Source organism: Bos mutus, chromosome 1 (genome assembly GCF_027580195.1).
Source record: "Bos mutus isolate GX-2022 chromosome 1, NWIPB_WYAK_1.1, whole genome shotgun sequence".
Lineage (NCBI taxonomy): Eukaryota > Metazoa > Chordata > Mammalia > Artiodactyla > Bovidae > Bos > Bos mutus.
Genome location: NC_091617.1, coordinates 106,098,095 through 106,117,465, shown reverse-complemented (window position 1 = coordinate 106,117,465; position 19,371 = coordinate 106,098,095). Strand labels below are relative to the sequence as shown.

Genomic DNA, 19,371 nt, shown 5'->3' with positions numbered 1-19,371 from the left:
TATGCAGATAAAGTTTATAAACAAGATTGTTAAAAAATAACAGGGATGAGAAGGCTTACTATCTCTTTATATCTGAGTAGAGGGAATAAAATGGGAGTTTATATCTCCACCAAATTAGTTGAGGACTGGGAGCATTCCTATTCTGTCCAGGTTAATATAGAGCACCCCCCCAACCCCGCCTGCAACCCCACATCACTTCTCAACAATGATCAACATCTACTGAGAGCTTATCATGGACCAGCCACTTTACATACATCATCTCACTGAATTCTCATCCTGAAGAGGATATCATTATCACAGTTTCACTAATTGTGCAAACCAGTGGCAACACTTGGATTTGAACTCATCATATCTGTCTAATTCTAAAACTCACATACTTTGAACCACCCCACACACTCTGTCTACTATGCTATGGTAGGTCATGTGCTAGAGCCTTTTTAGGGTCAGCAAGGAGCGTACCAGGCAAGCAGCCATCTACCAGGACAGGGCTCTTATGGTTTCCCTACTAGGAATGGCAAGGTCAGAGTTCAAATCCTAGTTCTTTTTTTTTTGCAACTTTGAACAAGTCACTCTCTTGAATCTCACTTTCTTCTGTTTGAATCTATACATTATATAATATATAATGCATGTAATGAGCATTTACTCTGCACTAAGCACTTTGGATTAACTAATTTAATCATCATATAAATTAGATTCTATTATTACTCCCATTTTATCGAGCAGGAAACAGAGGCTTGGAGCAATTAGGTGGCTTGCTCAAGGGTCCAGAACTAATGGTAGAATCAGATTTAAATCCAGGTGTGGCTTACACTCCTAACCATGCAGCATAATTGTCTCTGCTAACACTTTTCTCATTTGTCTTGTTAAAATGAACAAAATGATATATGTGCAAGTATTTTTGTAAAAGTTAAGCATGAAACAAACGTTGTGTTTCTGAGCTGTTTTTAGTCTGGTTATGGTAGGAAAATTGTGCTGGAAGAGGGGCTCTGTGGAAATAAATGTCCCCATAAATAGAGGAATCTAGAATTCTGGCGCCAGCACCACTATACTCTCTGGAACCAAAGACAGGCAGCCAGAATGCTGTATTATTAGATAGTTCCACTTAACAGCATCCATTTTGTTCAGCTTTAAGAAAAAGTAAATCATGGTTAAATGTCTTTCCAAATCGCTTTAATTATAGATTAGCCTTGTCAATCTTAATAAAATTGTGCCTTCTGTTTGAGGTTTATATATGGGAAAGTGCTCGAAAGTGATTACTTTTATTTCCCAATCACATCATTTAAAAAATTCTTATATTCACAGCTTGATCCCTTTAACTCTATTCTTACTCACTTTTAATCTGACTCTTGTCTAAAACTAAATTATGGCTCCATGATACTGAACAGTTTAGATGTCACATTAGTGACGTGGTCATTGATTTTACATTTCTGTCCAGGTAAGTTGATTTTAAGCAGAAACAGTGCTTAAGAGGCCCGAACACTAAAAAAAAGTGCATTTACTTTCAAACAATCTGCTTTTATTATTATAATAAGATGAATTTTTAAGAATTAAGAAATCTTCAAGATTCCTGATTCTAAAGAATGCTCTTAATTGATGGTGAACAGCATCACCATCATCACCAGCATCACCTATTTTCTTAATTAGACTTAAACTTAATTAAAAAGTAGTACTTGCGTAAACTATATAGGGAAAATCTAGTCTATAGGAAATATAAGAGAATCCTAACTCCTCAAAATATTAACCGGAGTTTCAATTAAGAATGAAAAAAATGGCAGTGGAGAGAGTTCCTTAATTATGCAAGTTAGGAAAATTCTACTTTATATTGTTTCCTTTTTAGAGAATCACAATGTACTTAATTCAGGCTCTAAAAACTCCTGAAGCAGTGAGACATAATTTTCTATAACTGGGCATTTCCCAAACTTACTTGATCACAAAATGCTTTTTCCAAATAACAATAACATACCATAGAATTCATGCTCTGTAAGACTTTGGCAGTTTATTACAATTGATTCTGAAATAAAAATGACCGAGGCATGTGACCAAACCACTTCAACTTCCCAAGATGGGCCATGCTGAAAAGTTCAGCTACCTATGAATATAATTTTTTACCTAGAGATTAATCTCTTCATTAAAATTTATTTCATTGAAGTATAGTTGATTTACTATATGTTAATTCCTTCTATACAGAAAAGTGATTCACTTATACATATATATATTATTTTTTCATATTCTTTTCCTTTATGGTTTATCACAGGATATTGGATATAGTTTCATGTTCTATATAGTAGGACCTTGCTGTTTATCCATTCCACATACAATAGTTTATATATACTAATCCCATACTTCCAACCCATTCCTCCTCTACCCCCTCCACCGCCCCCTCCCCAGTGAATTCGGTGATGTAGAATAACATATTCAGGAAGATCCCCTGGAGAAAGGCATGGCAACCTTCTCCAGTATTCATGCCTGGAGAATCCCAAGGACAGAGGCTAGCCTGGTGGGCTACATTCATGGGTCGCAAAACGTAGACATGACTGAGCAACTAACACACACAAAGAATAACATATTGATGGAAAACACACTCTAAAAACCCTACAAATTGAATTTAGTGTTATTTATTTATAACACATCTTATTTATTTATCACATCTTATTCCAGAAAGAATTTGCTGTAACCCATAACACTAATAGAAATGGTGAAATATAATGCAATCAATCAAAAAATCAATTGAATGATAAAACCAAGGCCAAATTAAGTAGAAACAAATATGGGGCAGGGGCAACCAAGCACAAATTATACAACTAAACTTTAAATTTAGTTCTGCGCTCTCCAGCAACCAAAACCAAAAAGGATTTATGACCATTTACATAATTACCATGATGAAAAAAGAGAAAGCTTTGACAGGTTCATAAGGAAAACAAGGCTTTTTTGGACTGAATGCTAAAAGGAATCATTCAAAAGGGAGAATTTCATAGAAGATAGAATGCTTCCAAACTGTTTTCCAAATTCAGTAACAAATTAATGTGGCTAATTCTGATAGCATTTCCAATGATGATAAAGCTCAGGCCAAATATTAAACTCTGCAAAGTTACTGGCTTCCATTTGTCTTTGGCTGATTCAGGAAGACAAGTTACAGATCTAATAAAGTCATGAAAATCCGACAACAAATTAGCTTTGTACTTCACCATTTTCAGAATTAAAATAACTGGCAAGAAAAGATAATGAGCTCTTTTTAGTTAAATAATAATAGTTAACACTTATATAGAGCTCTCTACGTGCCAAGCAGTGTTGTAAGCACTTTATATGTATTCATTCATTTAATCCTCATAATTCTATGAGGTCAATATTATTATACCATTTATTTTACAGATGAAGACATGCAGACCCAGAGACTATGTGCTTAAGGTCACAGAGCAGTATTAACACTGTCTGCTTGTCACTTGCAATTGAGGCCAACTTTTCCATATGGATGGAAGCCAGTCTTTGGCAACAGAGTGAAGAATACTATTCTCTTCAATCTATACGATCAGAGGAATCATGTGATTTGTCATCTTTATGTCCCTAGAGCTGGAGAAGGTGTTTCAGCGGCACTGTATCCGTCAAGTCCAACCAGGAACACAGACCATCCTGGGGACTTAAAACAGAGAGAATGAAATACAAGAGACTGGTTACACAGCAACAGCTCAGAATCCTCAGGGGATGGTGAAGTAGCCTGGTGACTAGCGACAGAGGGAAGGAGGAAGTGTTCTTATGGGAGTCTGGGTGCTGGGGTGGACCACCGCAGACCTATGGGAGCATGTAAGAGCTGCCAGAGCCCCCACCTCGGCTTCTCCCTTCAACTGCCCTCCATCCTCCCACTGGCTGAACCCTGCCAAATCCCACTAACAGAAAAAGGCACCCTCCAGCGATCAGCCCACCTATGTTATAAGGCAGCCTTCCTATGATATAAGGTAAACAATCCTGTAAATTGAGGTCCGGACCTAAAAGTAAAAATGCCCAAGACTGGCCCAGATATTAAAGTTAACATGTAAAAACTGTGTCTTCCAGTAGCTGAAGCTAAAGGGTTTCAGAAGGCAGGTCACTGTGTAGATACAGGCCTGTTCTCTAAATTCCTGGTCTAGAGACGCTGCTGCTGCTGCTAAGTCGCTTCAGTCGTGTCCAACTCTGTGCGACCCCATAGAGGGCAGCCCACCAGGCTCCCCCATCCCTGGGATTCTCCAGGCAAGAACACTGGAGTGGGTTGCCATTTCCTTCTCCAATGCATGAAAGTGAAAAGTGAAAGTGAAGTCGCTCAGTCATGTCCGACTCTTAGCGACCCCACGGACTGCAGCCTACCAGGCTCTTCCGTCCATGGGATTTTCCAGGCAAGAGTACTGGAGTGGGTTGCCATTGCCTTCTCCCTAGAGATGCTAACAAGGGGGAAATATTCTTTTTGCTTGAAAGAATACATATGTAAAATAATTCATTCTGCAGGTAGCAAAACCATGGTATTGTTACTCAAGAAAGGGCTACAGGTTGAAAATATAAACAGAGTCATACACTTAGGTAAATTAATTCCATAAAAACACATTTAGCATTTATGAGGTTCAAGTTGCCAAGGCAAAGATTCCTAAATGATGGGGCCATGGCTTTCTGGAGTGCTGTAAGCTCTTCATAGATGTGCTCCCAACTCTGATGGGTCCATTTTGTCCCAATTGAGCCCCACACATACATGGTGATACCTGTCCCATGGAATGATGAACAGAATGGGTCCTATGACTCATGATCAGCAGTATAAATGTTCCTGCAGGAAGAAGAGTGGCCTAACAGCGAATCTCACAACTATAGCAAGATGATGTGTTGACAGGAAAGGAACAAGTGAAAACTTTCAGTAGTGCACAGTCAAGCAGACAGGAGCATAGTAGACATTCAAACAGCATAGCAATGAGGGGAAGGTAGTGTGTAAGCAAGGGGAGCTCTTCAAGTGAGCTTCCCAAAGTACTAGTCAAAATGGCACCAGTTCACACAGAGATGGAAAACCACTGCTCCACAGGGGCCCAGACACAAAGTCTACTGCCATAAACAGGTTTCTAAAAACCCCAGGGTTAACATATGTACCCAATACCTAAAATATGAAGTAGAGAATGAGAATTGTCACAAATGGGAGATAATGTTAAGAGGATTCTGAGAAGAAAGAGATAACTTCCAGCTGGGGTCACTTGATTTGGAGATGAGTTTTATAAATTTTGGAGAGGAAGTGACATTGGAGCTGTGTCTTATATGTATATTTTTAATTGGAATATAATTCACAATGCAGTGAATCATATACACACACACATATTCCTCCTACTTGAACTGCTCTCCTACTGACCCCTCACCCCCTCCCACCCTCTAAGTCATCACAAAGCACCAGAGCTGAGCTTCCTGTGCTTCACAGCGGGTTCCCACAAGCTGTCCGTTTTACACATGGTGGTGTGTGTATGTGAATGCTAATCTCTCAATTTGACCTACAGAGACAGAAAAAGAGAATTACTGGTGGAGGGCACAGCAAAAGGGAAAAGACAACACTGCTAAAGCAGGGGTTTGGCTGCTGTCTCAGGCAGTCATTTATTGAAGTGAAGGATATAGGAAGGAAGGAGTGAAAAATCAAGATGAACAGGAAATTTAAGATTACACCTAAGAGGCTCTTTAAAAATTCATTGTTGCATAAATCTTCAATGAAAACTGTTAACGGCAATTGTGGATATTTGACTACATTCATTATATTTTAAGGCAAGTCTCATTGAAGAGTTATCCCATGCCATTTTACATTAGAAGCAGAGTGCTGGGGAGATGGACCACAGCCCTGCCTGGGGACTAATGGGAAGCTCAGAGTCAGTGCCCCGGTCCTGCTGCCCTGTAACTATAAGGTCACATGCAGGATCCTGAGCAAAAACACCAACCTCACACTATCTAGGGCTACAGAATATGTGAAATGTGAAATATGTGAAATATGAGAATATGTGGAAGGAGGTATTAACAACCAATTTCTCCTTGTAATGAAAGAGAGGCAAAGAATATATTACTAGCTTCGAGTTAAAATAATGGAGTGTAAAAATGTTTCACCTTATGAAATTATTTCATTGTATGAAATAATTTCATGCTATCTGAGTTTTCTGCCAGTGTGAGCATTTGGCTGGTACCTCAGCTTACTGACAGATATATTCTAACTTCAACAATCTGACCATTTAAAAAAGTATGAGTGAAAAAGAAATTTATTCAGCTGACATAATTGCAATTCTAATTTCAGATCTTCTTGGCCTCACTAAATATCTCTCATATTTACAGTTTGATTTTTATATCTCCAGCAATAGAAAAGTTTGCCATGAGAAATTAACTGATGAATTGTTATGAAGCAAAATTAAATATAGACAGCTAAGTCACTGACAGTTTCCTGTATTCATTTTGTGTTTCAGAACCCAGTATATACTTCTTTTCTCAAGCATGTACCATTAGCATATCAATGTGAATTAGATGACTTAGTTCATGTAAAGAATGTTACAGAGTGAAGGAGGGGAAAGGATTTTTTTTGTTGTTTTCAGAAATGCATACAAAAATAGCTGGCCTATCACATTATTACCTGAACCATTATTAATGGGTTACCGAAAGTGGCCACAAAAATGACATAAATAAAAGCTTTATGTCCTCAGAAAAATTTCGTACTTATGGTCTAGAACAGAGTCCAGCTCTGTTTTCCTTATAAATGGGCTCTTAATACATCGGATGTTGGTGGAGGGAACACAAGTATTTCCCCCAGGGGTTCCTTTGGCCTGGTGCAAGTCAGTGAGATGGTACGAGACTTCTCCATTCTTTTTAACCAGAATTGGATTCACAAGGCTTGGATCCCACTTTCAGCACTGCCAACAACTTCCTCTGTGATTCGGATGTTTTAACCTCTCTTCACCTGGAAAAAGGTATAAATGATGATTTCAAACCATTTCATAAGAATGTAGGAAGGAGAGAACACAACAATGCATGGGGAAATATTTTGAAAGCTGAAAGGCCAAATACAAATGTAGATGTTATAATTTTCCTAAGAGCCTGAATACAACCAACCTTTTGTTTCTAGTTTCAAGCATGGGAGGAAGACTTCTATTTCCTTTTGTGCCTAAATTGAAAAGATACAAACCACCTTGATGCTTTTGAATTGTGGTATTGGAGAAGACTCTTGAGAGATTCCATAGACAGCAAGGAGATCAGTCAATCCTAAAGGCAATCAACCCTGGATACTCATTGGAAGGACTGACACTCAAGCTGAAGCTCCAATAATTTGGTCACCTGATGCAAACAGCCAACTCATTGGAAAAGACCCTGATGCTGAGAAAAAGAGAAGAGGGTGGCAGAGGATGAGATGGTTAGAAAGAATCACTAACTCAATGGACATGAACTTGGGAAAACTCCGGGAGACAGTGAGGGACAGGGATGTGCTGCAGTCCATGGGGTGACAAAGAGTTGGACATGACTTAGCGACTGAAAAACAACAACAATCTTATTTTGACTTTTCGTCTACTTCAAGCATTTGGCTTGAAGAAGCCTTTTGTGGGAAAGCTGCCAACTGATAGAGCTGAAAGGAAATCCAGACTCCACTCCAAGTCTGGCTAGTGCAGATGGAGAGAAGAGAAAACAGCGCTGGAATTTCCAGTCTCCGAGGAAAGACTGAGTAGGACTGCAGAGGTAACCAATCACGCAACCTGTTACAGACCCTACAGGGAACCGGATTTGGTTTAAAATCGAACAACACTGAGGCATGACGACTCTACTTAAAACTAATCTTTAAGAGAGTCTCAACTCTTGAGGCAGAAATTACACAGGCTTTGCCCCAAGCATGAGATGACGTGTGCGAGGCTTCCCACCTGGGGAACTGGTCCCTGTGAAGTTTCCCCTGCCTGGAGAACATGGTTTCTCCTAGTTTTGTCCTTTCTTAAGGAGCTCTTTCTCAGGGAAAACTTTGCAGCTGACACCCCCACCCTACTTCAATCCAGATCATGTCCAGTGTGAAAACTCACAGATCCTGCACTTTTTTTTTTTTTTTCTTGGCTTCACTGGCAAGGTTTGATCTTAGTTGCTCCAAGCAGGGATTGAACCCTTGTCCCCGGCAGTGGAAGCTCAGTGTCTTAACTACTGGACTGCCGGGGCAGTCCCTGCATTTCTCCTTTATAATCATGGATCTTTGTTCGGAATTAGTGATTCATTAATTTGACTGATTAGCTCTGTTGTTCTCTCCCCTACCCCCACCTCCCCACCCCCAGCAAGCTTCCTGAGGACAGGGAACCGTTTGATTTTATAGTGTGCCCAGAACAGAGTAGAATGCTCAGTTCAGAGTGGGCCCTAATTAAATATTTATTAAATGAGTGATGAAAGCAATATGATTTGAATGTCAAAGCAGAATATTTCAGATCACAAATCATTTCTAGGTAGACATATTTATGCAGATATACACTATTTACCATAAAACCCTCAATGTACAAGGCCATATTGCACAGGAGGGAGACCATGAAACGAGGACATTAATGAATCAACTTTAATAGCAAATTAGTAGTAAGGGGAAATGCTGCACATCCAAAAAGGGGGTTCTTAGAAACCGGATGGTTTACAAGGTCCTAACTGGCCATGTTTAGACCTTTTAAAGGAGGGACGTGGGAAGAGCAGAGTTACTGCTTTCCAGGTTTGAAGGCACGAACTCACAGCAGACCTCGGAGAGAAGTTCCCTTCGGGACCAGGTACCATATGAGACAACAGAAAGTTGCATGATGGGCCACCCTGTCTTTCTCTAGCTGTCAGGACACTTCCAGAAGCACGTGCAACAGCAGCCAGTCTGCTTGTGTTCTTTTTACTTTCTTCTGTTCTATAAAGTTGAAAAATATGGCTTACTTGGCATTCATTCACATGAATGTAAATAACAAGGAAGATAAATTTTTCAGAAAATATTCTTCAAGCACCACAGCAAGACAAAGCAGTTAATTGTTCTTAAACTTGATTAAGCTGTACTCCAAGAGACTGTGCTCTTTGGATAAATTCAGTTCCCATCTCCCTTCCCATCGGGTTTTGTTTTCTTTTTTAACTTTTGCACACACTTATTTACACACAGTTTGGTGCCAATTTTCAACAAAATAAGGTTTCTTTTTAATTTCTATATTGTGACCTTCTTTTATCTTTCAATTATTCTATGGAACATACAATTAAATTCCATCTTCCTCACTAAGTGGCTTGAATTTATGACTTCCTGGGAGCTAACATATTTATTTGTGTGTTAGACAAATAAAAAGAATACGGATGGTGAGTAGTGAAGATCATGGGGGGTTTTTTTGGTGCTTTTAAAGCTATAGAGTTTCTTTTCTTTCCTTCAAAAGGTTGTACACAATAAATTACATGGCAAACAAAAATGAATTAAGTGAGACTGAGAGATCAGAGAAGAAATAAAGAGGCGCCAGTTTCTGTGGAGGGTCTTTAATGGATAATGCTTTGGGACTATCAATTTGGAAAGAAAAAATCAAATAAAAATCCATTCCATACTCATTTTGCAGACCTCATCCTTTTCTTTATTTTCATAGAAGTAACTCTGCCAATATTCTATTGTATATAGGATCATATTGTTTTCCTACTGTGTCCTAATATTCTGCAAACAAATTCTAACTCTCTTAAAGGCAGACAGAAATTAAACAAATTAAATGCTGTTTGTTAAGTAATTTCAAAATAAGGATAAGCAGGACACTTTCACTTACACATTGTCAACCATACAACTTCCCCTTTACTTTCACCATTGATCCTACTATGACTAGCAGAAATCCTAAAAGATCAGATAATAAAAACCCAAAGAGGTCTTCACATTTTTTTCAACTTCGTACTCAAAGCCCATCTCAAGCTATGAACTGCTTTCATCCTTGAGATTGTCTGAAACCCATTAATTTTATTCTTCCTTCGGGAAAGTAAGAACAAGCCATGATCAGAGAAGAAACTGCCATTTGTTTCCCTCTGTGGAAATTCTCCTTTATTCCATTTAGTAGCAGCTGGGGCTGAAGACATGGGTTTATTCTATGCTGGGGAGGAATAATTTATTTCTCCATGATGGTAAGTACCTAGCAGAGTTCCTTGAACACAGAAAATGTTCAGTGCAAATTTGGTGAAAGAATGGGTGAATGAAAGAATAATACAATTTTCATTGTTTTAAAATGAATCATTTCCACGCTGTTATCTTACACAGTTTAAAACCCCTTGTTACCTAGTCTTTACAAAATAGGTTTTTGGCTTCCATATAGAGAAACAAGGGCTTCCCAGGTGGCACTAGTGGTAAAGAACCCACCTGCTAATGCAGAAGATGTAGGAGAAGTGGGTTCAACCCTGGACTGGGAAGATCCCTTGGAGGAGGGCATGGCAATCCACTCCAGTATTCTTGTCTGGAGAATCCCATGGACAGAGGAGCCTGGCAGGGTAGCAATAAATTGGACACCAAAAGTAGAGACACCAAGGGAACATTTCATGCAAAGATGGGCTCGATAAAGGACAGAAATGATATGGACCTAACAGAAGCAGAAGATATTAAGAAGAGGTGGCAAGAATACACAGAAGAACTGTACAAAAAAGATCTTCATGACCCAGATAATCACGATGGTGTGATTGCTCACCTAGAGCCAGACATCCTGGAATGTGAAGTCAAGTGGGCCTTAGAAAGCATCACTATGAACAAAGCTAGGGGAGGTGATGGAATTCCAGTTGAGCTATTTCAAATCCTGGAAGATGATGCTATGAAAGTGCTGCACTCAATATGCCAGCAAATTTGGAAAACTCAGCAGTGGCCACAGGGCTGGAAAAGGTCAGTTTTCATTCCAATCCCAAAGAAAGGCAATGCCAAAGAATGCTCAAACTACTGCACAATTGCACTCATCTCACATGCTAGTAAAGTAATGCTCAAAATTCTCCAAGCCAGGCTTCAGCAATATGTGAACCATGAACTTCCAGATGTTCAAGCTGGTTTAGGAAAGGCAGAAGAACCAGCGATCAAATTGCCAACATCCACTGGATCATGGAAAAAGCAAGAGAGTTCCAGAAAAAACATCTATTTCTGCTTTATTGACTATGCCAAAGCCTTTGACTGTGTGGATCACAAGAAACTGTGGAAAATTCTGAAAGAGATAGGAATACCAGACCACCAGACCTGCCTCTTGAGAAACCTATATACAGGTTAGGAAGCAACAGTTAGAACTGGACATAGAACAACAGACTGGTTCCAAATAGGAAAAGGAGTACATCAAGGCTGTATATTGTCACCCTGTTTATTTAACTTATATGCAGAGTACATTATGAGAAATGCTGGGCTGGAAGAAGCACAAGCTGGAATCAAGATTGCCGGGAGAAATATCAATAACCTCAGATATGCAGATGACACCACCCTTATGGCAGAAAGTGAAGAGGAATTAAAAAGCCTCTTGATGAAAGTGAAAGAGGAGAGTGAAAAAGTTGGCTTAAAGCTCAACATTCAGAAAACTAAGATCATGGCATCCAGTTCCATCACTTCATGGCAAATAGATGGGGAAACAGTGGAAACAGTGTCAGACTTTATTTTTTGTGGCTCCAAAATCACTGCAGATGGTGACTGCAGCCATGAAATTAAAAGACGCTTATTCCTTGGAAGGAAAGTGATGACCAACCTAGATAGCATATTCAAAAGCAGAGACATTACTTTGCCAACAAAGGTCCATTTAGTCAAGGCTATGGTTTTTCCAGTGGTCTTGTATGGATGTGAGAGTTGTACTGTGAAGAAGGCTGAGCACCGAAGAATTGATGCTTTTGAACTGTGGTGTTGGAGAAGACTCTTGAGAGTCCCATGGACTGCAAGGAGATCCAACCAATCCATTCTAAAGGAGATCAGTCCTGGGTGTTCATTGGAAGGAATGATGCTAAAGCTGAAACGCCAGTACTTTGGCCACCTCATGGGAAGAGTTGACTCATTGGAAAAGACTCTGATGCTGGGAAGGATTGGGGGCAGGAGGAGAAGGGAACGACAGAGGACGAGAAGGGAACGACAGAGGACGAGATGGCTGGATTGTATCATCAACTCGATGGATATGAGTTTGGGTAAACTCCAGGAGTTGGTGATGGACAGGGAGGCCTGGCATGCTGTGATTCATTGGGTCGCAAAGAGTCGGACACGACTGAGGGACTGAACTGACTGACTGAAGCAACTTAGCGTGCACGCATAGTAAAACAAACTATGGCAGAGAAATATTGTGGCTTTAGGAAGGCTTAGAAAGAAGGATCTGTGCTCAACTAAGCTTCACATGAAGTAGCTTTGTCTGAGTGACACTTCGGAGCTTCTCCAGGAGGAGGGATTGCTTTGGAGTGTGAAGCAAAAGTAAGGTGCTCCCAGATGCAGAAATATTTAGAAAGTTTTCATTTAGGAGGAGGAATGAAATGTCTAAATCACCCAGCACCCTTCACCTTGTTCCATAAGGTTATTAGAGAGATACAGTGTGACTTACTCTGAGAGAAATCTTTGCTTTTACTGACCTACAGTTTTGTGTGTCTCTATATTCTTTCCTTTGCTTTTACTTTTTTCTCTCGATGACTACGGAATTTCCTGTTTGGTTTCTCTACAAGGGACCAAGTGTTTAGCGGTGAGGGAATTAATAAATCCTAAGTCTACAAAGATGACTGTTTAAGACAGCCTTAATAAAAGCACAAGTCCCTAGCTTCTTGATGGTGCCACTTTCTTTCAAGAAGCTGCTGAAGGCCACCACCCAGCAGACACACGGTGTGAAGGACCGTGTAACTGCCTTCCCTCCCTTTTCGACAAGGTGCTTAACCAGGGAGGGAGTGGTGACCACGCGACCCCATGCGCTAAACTGGAGCACAGACTCCCTTAAAGGCAAACTTTGCAAACAAAAATAACCTTGAAAAAGACCCTTAGATTCATACCAATGCTCAGAACGTTTCCAATTTCCCCTGACATTTCACGGATGTGTTACTTACGCAGCAGGAGAGGCCTCCTCCCATCCCAAACCCAAATCCCTGTTCTGTCCCTCGAGCGCAGTGGGGACTTGTCGGATGAGCCCTTGGGAAAATAGGTGCCCCTTCTCTCCTTCGTCGGCGTCAACTTGGGTCACCTTGGCCGAGTCCTCCCTGTCCCTCTGGGAATACTTCCGTGGTGCCGTGACCTTAGCCTCTTGGAAGAATTCTCTACGTGCTCTGGAGATCTACTGGGGGTACTGGATTCCCAGCCCTCTGGATTTGCCTGAAGGGAGAACCATCCTGCGGTCCCCAACCCCCCCAAGCTCTGGGACCGCGGCGGGGTTGAGCTAGCCTTTATTGGTCATCATCCATTTTTAATCAGAAAGATCACAAGAAGGAGGGTAAACGAATCCCAGTCGCAAGTCAATTTAAATAACATTCCTGGGGAAATTCAATCACTTAAAACTGAGACACCTACGCTAGCAAGAGCCCCCGCCCGTGTGGCTGGCAAGAGTGCGACTGCTGAATTAATCAAGATCAGGGGGCTCCCAGGCTGCGCGCAGAGCGTTAACCCTTCCAGCCCCGGAGAGTATCAAGAGGGGCTTGGACGAGCGCGGCCGGCCGGAGCCAAGATGCCCAGGGCAGCCCCACGCAGGCTGCCTCTGCCATCTTGGGCGGTTCCGGACGCCCAGCGCCCGTCCGGGGCGACTGGAAGCACGGGGTTGAGGTCAGAAGCTCAAGAGGCAGTTCGGGCGGCGGGAAGCGGCCGCCTCCCGCAGCTTCGGCGCGCCTCGGGCTCCTCCTTCCGCCCAAGCGTGGCCGAGTGAGCACTGCTCCGGCCGCAGGTAGCAGGCGCGCGGGAGGCGGCGCACAGGACCCGATCGGAGCGCCAGGGGAGGGGCCGACGGACAAGCGGACAGACGGACCTCCCGCCCCGGACCCTAGCGACGGTACGCGCCGGCCATGTGGGGACCCGGGATCACGGCCGAAGGCGTGTCGGTGGCTCCCGCGCCGCCACCGCTGCTGCCGCTGCTGCTGCTGCTGGCCCTGGCGCTGGTGGCGCCCTCGCGGGGCGGCGGGGGCTGCGCGGAGCTGGCGTGCGGCGAGCGGGAGCGCTGCTGCGACGCGGCCAACGCCACCGCGGTGCGCTGCTGCAAGCTACCGCTGCACGCCTTCCTCGACAACGTGGGCTGGTTCGTCCGCAAGCTCTCGGGGCTGCTCATCCTGCTGGTGCTCTTCGCCATCGGCTACTTCCTGCAGCGCATCATCTGCCCCAGCCCACGCAGGTACCCTCGCGGGCAGGCGCGGCCGGGGCCACCGGGGGGCGCCGGGCAGCCGGGGGCTGCGGGGCCGCCCGACGACGAGTACGACGACTCGCCCGAGCTGCTGCGCGACGAGGTGGCCGCGGGCTCTCAGGACTCGCTGCTGGACAGTGGCGGCGGCGGCGGCCGGGGCCGGGCCGGCGGCGGACGCTCGGCCCCCTCCTGCGCCTCGGAGCACGAGCTGCGCGTGGTGTCGCCGGTCTTCCTGCAGCTGCCCAGCTACGAGGAGGTCAAGTACTTGCCCACCTACGAGGAGTCCATGCGGCTGCAGCAGCTCAGTCCCGGGGAGGTCGTGTTGCCCGTGTCAGTACTCGGCCGCCCGCGAGGTGGCGGCGCTGGGGAGTCCGACGGCGGCGGCGAGGGCCGCTTCCCGCTCATCTGAGCACCCGCGGCCTCGCGAGGACCACGCGGACAGAACAGGGCCGGGGGCTGTGGGTGGGACGCCATGGCCCGGGTGGCCGCGGCCGCCGCCAGTTGCCTGAGACCCCCGCCTGTCGCCCGGAGACTGGGTTGAGGCCACCCCCACCCCCGCTTTCCCAGGGATGTTAAGTTTCCCTACATTTCATTCGGTTCAAGGAAACGTTAGGCACGCGCGGCGGGGAGGACCGCCGCAGACCAGTCCGGAGCACAACTTTAGAGGACGTCGCCGCCCTCAGCCTCCCTTTGGCTGGCTTGTGTTCACTCGTAAGTGCCTGCTTCCCGAATGAGAGGACACAGGAGCCTCTGGAGAAGGGCAGTGACCATTAGGGATGCAGGGGAAGGGGCGCAGTTCCACTCCTTTCCCTCTCGCCTGGACAGGTCGAGGTCTCCCAGGATGGGCGGAGGGCGAGGAGGCGAGCCAGGACTGGAGACTGCTGCGCGCGGGTCTGGGCCAGCAGCACCTAGGTATGGTCGAACCCTCCCTCGCGGAGAAACCCCCTCAAACCCTTCCGTGTCATCTTGGCACAGCATAGTCACAGCTCACAGATTAGTAGGGGGACAACCGTGATATGTGGCTAGTTGCTGTACTTAACACAGCTATTACGGCACATCCAAGACCGTACTCATAATAAGGTACAGTTGAACTTTTGATTTTTCAGTAACTGAGAAGATATTTATATTTATTTGTCTTTTATTTTTATATTTTTACCATGTATTAAACGCATGGTATTTCTGCAGTCAATGGCAAGGTAATCGTCTCAGCGCCTTTTTTAGGCCTTAATGGCCCAGAAATTGTCTCACTGTCATTATTGTTTCATAAAATGCTGGATATTATTTCATTTACAACGGAGAAAAAGAAGAGGCATGGTCAAGCAAGAAAACATTATGTGATTAAATACATGAAGGATACCTTATTTTCACTATTTGAGAAAAATATATTTTATTTTTAGTACTGTGGCATAATATATAACTTTTATAATAACTATACATTATGTATGTAGTCTAGGTGATAGTTGCGTGTAAAATGGACTGATACATGTAGACCATACTACAAAGCATGATGTCATACACTTTCCCTCCATTTTTCATTTGGAATACACTTCACAACATAGTACAAAACGTAAAAATTTGTTGTGACTTGTAACTTTTGTTTAAAGCCATAATTGTGCTGTGTGGTATTACAGAAGGATTAGGTCAACCTCTCTTAAGAAAAAAATGTCATTGTATCAGTTCTGCCATTCTATGAAATGTCCTTTAAGCAAATGGTAATATAAAATAATGCATTAAAATGCATTATGTATAATGTACATATGCGTATTGTCTATGTACAGTATACACATTGTATATCTTATAGTTATTACAGTTTGTGATTATCAAGAAAGGAAAAGAAGGAAAATCAATTTAAAAAGGTTTTACTGCTTAGGGAAAGATGAATATTACATTGAGGAAAATTACACAATGGACCTCACACGTGTATTTAGAAAAGTTGTTCTTATGATTGAAAATTTCTGACAACCCTGAGAAATCTTAAAATATCTGTATTAGAAAAAATTATTTAATTACTTTAAACTTTTTAAAGCTGATTGAAAAAGTATGAGTCTAAGAAATCTTAAGATGTCTGAATTGTAAGAGAAGAGAATGGTTTATTCTAAACTTCTAATAGCTAATGCCCCTGTCATTAAAGTGAATCATTTGAAGTGTATCAAAACAGAAAAACATTAAAATCTTTCTCTGTGCAAATTGTATTAGATGTATAACTATATGGTACTGTTTTAAAATATGAAATGTGTGTCTTTATCATTTAAAAATATTTTAAGCTGTGAATTGGCAAAAACATCAGGAGTTGAGACTGTATCAACTTTTACTGAGAATGGTATAGGGTTTAATGAAATCACATTATATTGAATGATCACAAATATTAATGTTACTCTAACACTGTACATTTTATTTATATGTGGTTGTCAATACCACCCACCATTCAGACAAACCAGAAAGTTGCCTTATTCCTTTAAGTGATTTATCCTTTGAGGGCACACTTTTAAAAAAAATCACCCGTATCTGAAACATCAACATGAATATCCAGGTACCAGTATATAAAATATATCCTCCATGTTGTTACTACTAATATCTTGAACTGTACAACAAAATCTTGTGAAAATACACATGATATGAATCAAGATGTTTTTCTTGTACCAGCTTATGAAACATTTCTCTCCCTAGAATTCAGAAGGTCTCTAATGTGACACCAGTCACATGATGAGATTCTACTGAATTTTAAAAGTAAGAGTTTTACATTTGTTTTTTTTCCTACACATCATACAAGCCTTTATTCACATCCCCCAGTTCAGTAAAAAAAAAAAAAAAAGAGTTTGACTCTACTTTGGTTTTTTCCTTATAATTCTTTGATTTACCAAGCACAATTCTGTTCAGGCATAATTTTATGGAGGAAAAAAATACCGAAGATCTATTTTTATTAGTGATAAATGAACATACTTCATGGTAATGCACACACATATTTCACCTACCATATTAATATACACAGAACCCATGTGTTCACAACGCTAGAACATCCAGATAGGAACATTTTTAAAGCACTAATGGCAGTATCTTGGTGTTAAGTTTTATACATTTCACCTGGAAGTTTTTTATTTCGTAGAACTAGTACAGAGTCTGGAGAAGGCAATGGCATCCCACTCCAGTACTGTTGCCTGGAAAATCCCATGGATGGAGGAGCCTAGTAGGCTGCAGTCCATGGGGTCGCTAAGAGTGGGACACGACTGAGCGACTTCACTTTCACTTTTCTCTTTCATGCATTGGAGAAGGAAATGGCAACCCACTCCAGTGTTCTTGCCTGGAGAATCCCAGGGACTGGGGAGCCTGGTGGGTTGCCATCTCTGGGGTCGCACAGAGTTGGACACGACTGAAGTGACTTAGCAGCAGTACAGAGTTGGACACGACTGAAGCGACTTAGCAGCAGCAGCAGCAGTAGGAAAATAGAAATGTAGAAAATAGCTTTATTCTTTCACCTGAAAATAAATCATGATGAAATGCTGACTTTACTTATTTTTTAATATTCTTCTCTATATAATGTAGAACACAGATATATCTATAGAGATACAGACATATCTACATAGATACATAGTCTGTGACATAGTTTTTGCAAGGCTGCTACATACATGCAAACCTTAACCAAAGTATCTAGAAATGCCGGATTTTCCAGTACTGACTGACTTTTCCTCCTGATTTTCAGCTATCGAAGTAATTCACATACTAAAACATTTTTTATTTTCATTGACTTCACATGACTAGGGAAATAATGGCCCTGGATATGGTAAGAATCCATCTGGAATGAGAGAAAACATGATTGATTTTCTAAATCGTGTGTGTATGTATAATCACCAGTTGCTTAAAAGCAATTTATATTGGTGTTCAACATCATAACCAAGGGGAAAATGTCTTCTTGAGATGTAATGATAGTTTTAAGAGACCGTTAATTGCCACATTCTGCAGATATGCGTGTGCTTCAACTAAGGAAAATGGCATTGGCAATTATGCCAAAGGGCATAAAGTATACTGTATAAGGAAAACAAGATTCAATTGTAAAGGCCGAAGGGAACATTAAGGAGATGGCCTCAACAGTTTAAAAGGCAATATGGTAAGTATCTTAATGTTGTACTTTATGTATATAGTTTCTCTCAAGTGAAATTAGTAAAAGAAACAATCCAGAACTGAAACTGATGTGTTATAAACATGAAGATTGTGTTCAGATTTATATAATATTCTATACTGACTTGTAAAAATTTCACGAATTATAATTAATTTGAATTTCAAGATTGAGAGAAGCAATGATGAGTTGTCTTACTTCAAACAATCCAACATTAGCCATCTCTCCAAGAATGTAAGTCGCAGACAACCAATCAATAATAGAATATTTGGCAAGTTTATGTTGAACTCACTGGTTTAAATTTATGTTTTCATTCTGGTTTCATCCATTGGTGAAAAGGCTAACATGGTAGGCTAAGGGATTGTATTTTATCAAGCAAACATTAAGTCAGTACCAGCTAATTGCAAGAAACAAAGGCATCCGTTCTTCCATAGAAATGGGAAGGATGTCTTAATTCTGTTTTCTTTAATTTTGCCTATAAAATAATAAAATCAAATAAAACCAATACCTTTGATTATACTTAAATCCATAGAGAACTTAATTTTATTTATTTATTCTCTTTTACTTACAGAATTCACTTAATTTTATGGTAAAAATTATTCTATGGAGGATATTTAGGCTTGCCATTAAACTAAAGATTATCACTTTTTCCCCTCCTAGCTAAGCACCTTCATTTGCTTGATATCTTTGAGTTCTTATTTTCTTTCTTTGTGTGTTGTTCTTTGGATTTTCAGTAGATGATTTCTCTAAAACTCCCTGGTGGCTCAGACGGTAAAGTGTCTGCCCACAATGCGGGAGACCTGGGTTCAATCCCTGGGTTGGGAAGATGCCCTGGAGCAGGCAATGGCAACCCACTCCAGTACTGTTGCCTGGAAAATTCCATGGATGGAGGTGCCTGGTAGGCTACTGTCAATGGGATTGCAAAGAGTTGTACACGACTGAGCAACTTCACTTCATCTCTTAGAACTGCAGGTTACTCTTTGCTATGATTTAATATCACTC

At 41.8% G+C, this 19,371-nt stretch overlaps 1 protein-coding gene across 1 annotated transcript; it reads left to right on the top strand.

The window, feature by feature from the left end:
- Nucleotides 1-13,840: 13,840 nt before the first annotated feature.
- On the top strand, nucleotides 13,841-14,801 carry C1H3orf80 (chromosome 1 C3orf80 homolog). Its single transcript, XM_070381947.1, has one exon. It carries the CDS (start codon nucleotides 13,927-13,929, stop codon nucleotides 14,665-14,667), a length of 741 nt encoding a protein of 246 aa, XP_070238048.1. The 5' UTR covers nucleotides 13,841-13,926; the 3' UTR covers nucleotides 14,668-14,801.
- Nucleotides 14,802-19,371: the final 4,570 nt, after the last annotated feature.